General features: G+C 54.7%; 1 protein-coding gene across 1 annotated transcript in view; it reads right to left on the bottom strand.

The window, feature by feature from the left end:
* Positions 1-587: 587 nt before the first annotated feature.
* Positions 588-6,000, bottom strand: part of LOC116451705 (protocadherin gamma-A10-like) — a 163,365-nt gene continuing 157,952 nt past the window's right edge. The window contains exon 6 of the mRNA XM_032125373.1: positions 588-3,039. Coding sequence (XP_031981264.1) covers positions 2,813-3,039 — 227 coding nt within the window. The 3' untranslated portion in view covers positions 588-2,812. The remainder of the gene's footprint in view (positions 3,040-6,000) is intronic.

Below are 6,000 nucleotides of genomic sequence, written 5' to 3'. Positions count from 1 at the left end.
CCCGCCTCCTCCACCCTCTCCCTCACATCTGGCCAGCAGCAGCTTATTTTTTCCTCCAAGGTTGCGACACCCTGAGCCACGGGATGTTTTTCCTCAGCCTGTGTTGGACCCCCCACAGGGAGAGGGTGGGAGGATTGTCTTGGCCAGGGAGCTCCGCTCACAATGCCTGAACCACTGTCCCCAAGGGCAAAGAGGGGAGATCATGAAAAGCAAATCAGACCAGGGCTGGAGGAGGGAGAGTGGATTCCACCACCAGGTCTGGTTCTCCAGACCCTCCAGGACTGGGGAAGAGTGACCAGATCCTGCCAGTGATGGAGACGGGCAGCTGGATCCTCTTAGGGCTGTAGCTACCGACCCCATCATGTCCTCAGTCATGATCCACAGCCACGTCACCCTCCACTCAAAGGCCTGGGGGGCCAGAGGACGGGGCTGCCCCCACAGCAGGCCTGGGGGACACAAGATTGGGAGTGCCCCAAGAGCATCCCCACTGCTGGAACCAGTGCTGAACCACCCCTGTCAGAAGCCTCAGCACAGCAGCACCACCGGGATGTGTGCCTCCCTTTTCCCGTCAGAATAAATACCATTGGTTCAGAAGAAACCATTTTATTATTTTTTTTTTCCCAAAGAAAAAAAGCAATATAAATATTAGAGTATAAAACTTGCGTGTAACACATCGACGTTGGTCTATATGGGTATAAGAAGGATATAAGCATATATATAATATATAAGTATAATTCAATATTAGACACATTGAAAGGGCAAACGTGTTTCATTTCACGTACACTCGGAGCACAGACCACATGGAAAGAAGATACAGAGGAAATTGAAAATACTGATGTCCACAAGTTAGTTTACCGCGATTAAAAATAACACGCCACTAAATACACGACACTCACTACGCTACCTCAGATTGCAGATTAAAAAGAAAATATAAAGACTACGATTCAGCTACAGCATTTCTAGAGGGGGCGAGGGCAGGTGGCAGCTGCAGGGGACAGGGTGGGAACCGCTCCCAGTGCAGCCAGCGCCGGAGGTGGCTGGATCCGGATGAAACACGGTGGATGCTCCTGCTGCCCTGGGTTTGGGGAGGGGGCAGGGGTGGGGAGAGCCTGGCTGAAAGGGCTGGATCTGCTCGGGTGAGTTACGTGTTAGTGATTAAAAAAGGAAAAAAAAAACCACACACCCCCTGGGAAAGTCGGTGCGGCCCCTTCCTGGCCACCCCACAGCTCCTCTCCTGGCTCTGGCTACACAAAGCCCCCATCTGCCTTCCCAGGGGCTCAGAGCTGCTTTGCAATGGGAAGCTGGCCTGGTGCTTCGGTGATGGGCACATGGAGAAACTCTAATCCTCATCCTTCAATTCTCTCCACAGGGTACAAACGCCAAAGCCAGCGGGAGCATCACCTCCTCCGGCCTGGCCCTGCATGGTCCCGTGTGACACTCCCCTAATTATTGCCCCCCATTTTGCAGCTTCACCTCCTGCTCTTGGGTCCCTTGTCTGGATCTGGTCCCCAAACACCACCAGAACAACCATCACTTACTCAGCCACCAACTCTGCACCAAAGCCATGCACCGGCAGCTCCGCAGATCCCACCCCTTTGGGCGAGACCCCAAAAAACCGCCTGTAGAACCGCCTGAGCACCCCAAACAACCTTTGGGGCCCGAACAAGAAGCAATGAGTTTCCCCACCCCACCTGAGCCATCCCACCCCCTCCCACCCCTTCCCCAGGGCAGCCCCGGCGCGAGGCTCGGGCGCTGGCGGCGCGGTCACACCACGTGGGCATGCGAGGACTTCTCCGGGTCCGTGGAGCTACTGCGCTAGTGCAGGTGTGAGGTGAGGGACGTGCATGCAGACACCGTGTGCAGACAGTGAAGCGTCGTCCCCGGGTCCCCTGCGTGGGGACCAGGCCAGGCTTGGCCGCCGGGGGAGCGAGGCTCTCTTAGCCTTAATTCCATAAGAACATTGACTGTACATTATAAATATTTACTGCAAAGAAGGTTTGAGATGTGTCTGCTCTTCGGAGACCCCTAGAACCGCCGGGGCAGCTGCCGCACACCTCGGCGTGCTCCTCATGGAACTCCCTGCCTCTCACACAGCAGGAGGGCTTTTTCCTTATCATATTTCAGGCCATTAGTGGTTACGCTTTAGGAAAAAAAAAAAAAAAAGCCAAAAACAAAACTAAAAATGTTTCGGATGCAGCTTTGCCATATTCCCTTTGACTCATGCAATATAAACACTTTTTTTTTTTCCAGGTAAGCAGGAACTGAAGCACTCCCTACCAACTTCCAAATTCCAAAATCCATCGCCATCATTGACTGGGGGTGAATTTTACGAATGGAAAATTTAAGAGCGAAGAACTGGAGCATGGGCTCTAAGCTAGGAACTTCCTTTTCCTTTCCAAAAACTAGCTGAAGGGCTATAAATTAAAAGATCCACATTAAAATTATTTACACTGGGCAAAGCCAAGCACAAGTCTTGTGCCTTTCTCGGACTACCTGGGAGCAAATCAGATCCAAAGACATGGCAAAAGGCCTTCCGCCCTTGCATATTCTAACACCCGAGGGATTGTATAAAACATTATTCACAGGGCACTTGTTTGCGTTCGGTTTAGGTTCCGGATTGGTTTTCATCATGAGACCTGAGAGCAGCGAGCCCCTGCTCTCAGCTCTGATGATGACGAGATACATTCGCAGCATTTCCTACTTTTGCATCACAAAAAAATTCACATTCGTCCTCCGGCCTGGGCTGTGGTTTTGGGGGAGTGCTGGAGCCGGCTGCCCTGTAGCTCTAAGGTCTCCTTCTTCTTCTTCTTCACTACTTCTTCTCCTTCTTCCCGGATTTCTTCTTGTTGCCTCCGGCGGGGGCGGCGTTCTTGGCATCGCGCTTGCCGGCGGCGTTGGTGAGGGTGGCATTGCTGCCCGGGATGTAGACGTTCTGCCGGTAGTCGGGGACGTGCTGCAGGGTGAACTGGGGGCCGTAGCGGGCGCTCAGCCCCATCGTGCCATTGCCGCCGCCCAGGGTCGAGTTACCGTCAGCAGCTTCTGTGGGGAGCGCCGGGTAAGGGGGGAAAGAGAAAGGCAGGAGGTTAAAGCCAGCTGGAGACCCCACCTCAAGCCCCAGCAGCCCCACAGGGTGTCAAACGCAAACCAACATCACCCTTCAGCTTCCCACAGGGCTGTGCTGGGGAGCCTGGCACGGAGCCCCCCCCCCGAAACTGCCCATTACAAACATATTGTGCAGTCAGACCATTAGTGATGCATTAAAGGAAATCCAATATTTATTTATTTTTCCGCCGCATTTAAAACCCCGCCCGCGGTATTTTTCTCCAGCCAGGTTTATTCAGGGAGCGCGACACGGGAGATGAGAAAGAAAACCCCTCCCCTGCAATACCACAAAATGGCTCTAGGAAGCCGAGCACGAAGGAAATCGATGCCAGAGCGTGTCTGATGGTCCAGATCTGGGAGCAGGGGGAGGGGAAGGCAAATTCATTCCTGTCGCTATGCAAAGCTCCAGCACGGAGCGAGCAAGCACGGGAGTGGGGAGGGGCACGGGGCCCCCCCGGGATGCCGGGGCTCTGCTGGATGGTGGAGGCCAGATGGAGATGCGGGGATGTGTGGAGGCAGGGAGAGGAATGAGCACGGGGGGATGGCAGGGCTCAAGGGATGCTGTTGCCATGAGCTGCTGCAGGATCTGCTCCAGTGCAGCTGCCCGTGCACGGCTCAGGGTGGGATCCTTGCACAGCCCTGCTCAGAAATGGTTTGCTGAAGCTCAGCCTTTGTGTGAGATCCCGTGGCTCCCATCTGAGCCTTTAACTGCCTCACGCTGGGGCCAGGCTCTCCTGGAGGCCGGAGACACCCAGCAAGGGCACCCAAAGCGCCCGAGGCAGCGCCCAGGGGTGCTGCTCCCTCCCTTCGCAGGCAGCGAGATTGTGGGAACAAAGAAAACCAATGAGCAGAGATGGTGGGCTGGGTCCCCTCATCTTTCTCCTCACTCCAAACCGGCTCTGTGCACACCTCCGTGTTGCCTTTGCTTTTCCCTATGCAGATGGAGGTGGCTAAGCCAGCCAGAAAGCTGGACAAAGAGCTGGACCACATCCCACCATCCCGCTGAAATATGGCTGTGTACACGTTCCCTTTGCAGGGGTCGGAAGGATGAAGCAACTGCAGTTTGAAAAGTTGCAGCTGCTCTGTTGGGGCAGGCGAAGAGGAAAACACAGCGAGGCTGAAAACAGGCACGATACTGTGCAGCGGGGCGGGGGCCGTGGCGAGCAAACACAGCGACCCAGCGTGGGGAAATGCCTTTCACTTCCCGCTCTGGAAGCATTCACCGCAGGAGAATTCTTCCAGAGTCCCCATGAAATGGGTTCCAGACCTAGCAGGGCTTGGAGGTCCTCGGGCTGGGGAGATGTGTGTCTGTAATTAGTGACATTTATTGCTAATCCTCGCTCACCTCAGCAGCAGCTTATTTCATTGGCAACCAACTCAAGCCCACACCATGGAGGTGTCACAAATGGTCCCTGTGGGATGGGATGGGATGACTGGAGATGTGCAGGGACCATCCCACAGGTGAACGACAGCCTCCAGCCATGGGGAGGATTGTTTTATCTGCACTTTCCCAGCTGGGGTCAGCCCAGTGAGAGGCTGGGTGGACTTTCCAAGTCCACCTTCTCCTCCCTGGCTATTGCTGCCCTGTGTCCCTCTGGGGCCGTCCCAGACACACCAGGGCTCTGGGGCTGCCAGCACCACCCAAGTCCCCATGAATTAATTTGCAGTCTCAGCACAGCTTTCACCAGGGAGAAAAAGGCACTGGTGAAGTTCCCAGCCTGCCAGTCGGTGCCGGGTGAGGGTGACCGGCTGTTTCTAGGTAACACTGACATTAAGGCTGAAAAGAAGAGGGAACAGGAACAATAGAGGGTTATAAATGGGCACCGAGGTGCTCTTGCCAAGCAAAGCACTTCAGCTCTTGTTGCTGCAAAGGTCATGCTCAGCCTCTACCAGCAGCCTGTCATCATCCCAAACGGTCCTGAGGAGGAAAACAAGAATTTGGGCTTCGGCAAAAATAACCAGCGAGTGGCTCCATCGCCCCCGTGGGCAGAGGCGAGGCCGGGGGCAGCCCCAGAGCAGGTGCTGCTGCAGCTGCTGGTGGGGCTTTCAGGAGACCCAATATAGGGTGTCTGCCCCTGCCTGGGGGGACAAGGACCTCCCTGGGCTGCCTTTCTGTCTGCTCTCCCGCCATCCCATGGCACCTCTATAAATTCTCGCTGGCAGCCAGAGTATTTTAAGGACAGGATGTCTGCCCTTGAGTGTCTGCTGTCCTGGAGCATCTGCGCCCCTTGGGCCGTCCTCGCAGCTGCCTCTGCCCATTCAGATGGCTCAAGACACTGGCTTTTCATATTGTTCCCAGTTGCAAGGGAGGAAGACCCTGTGGAAGGATGGCTGGGAAGGAAGACAGAAGCTCTACAGCAAGGTTACAGCCCTGGGGGAAAAATCAGGTCCCCAGGTAGTCTTGAGTTGTGGTGGTGATTTAACCCATTGGGAAAGGGATTTAATCCTCCAAAGACTGGATCGTGCAGGCTTGGCCTGGCAAGGCCAGCGCTGCCTCTTGCTGAAGCCAAGGATAACCCCTGGCCCAGGGTTGAGATGCATCCAGGGCATCACCTGTGTCACTGTGTCCCACCTGTCACCCCGAAGCTCAAACAGAGCTCAGTGGGCGATGGTAAAAGATAAGGATTCTTTAAATGACCAGGAAATCACACCCAGGGATGGGTAGCACAAAGCTTAATGGGCAATTAGCGCTGCCCCTAATCAAAGCCTGCTGCAATCAACACTATTGGATAAAGAGAGAGCAGAAAGGGGGGACAGAGAACAGAGGTGACACAAAAACACTGTGCTGGAGGAAAAAACGTGTGCTGTGTCCCCATGCACACATCCAGCACAGAACGGGGCCTGATAAGAATGGATAAGGGAAAGCCATTACCTGGAGGAGGGATTTGATTTCCATTG

Source organism: Corvus moneduloides, chromosome 15 (genome assembly GCF_009650955.1).
Source record: "Corvus moneduloides isolate bCorMon1 chromosome 15, bCorMon1.pri, whole genome shotgun sequence".
In the NCBI taxonomy this organism is placed as follows: domain Eukaryota; kingdom Metazoa; phylum Chordata; class Aves; order Passeriformes; family Corvidae; genus Corvus; species Corvus moneduloides.
This window is presented reverse-complemented; position numbering and strand designations above follow the sequence as displayed.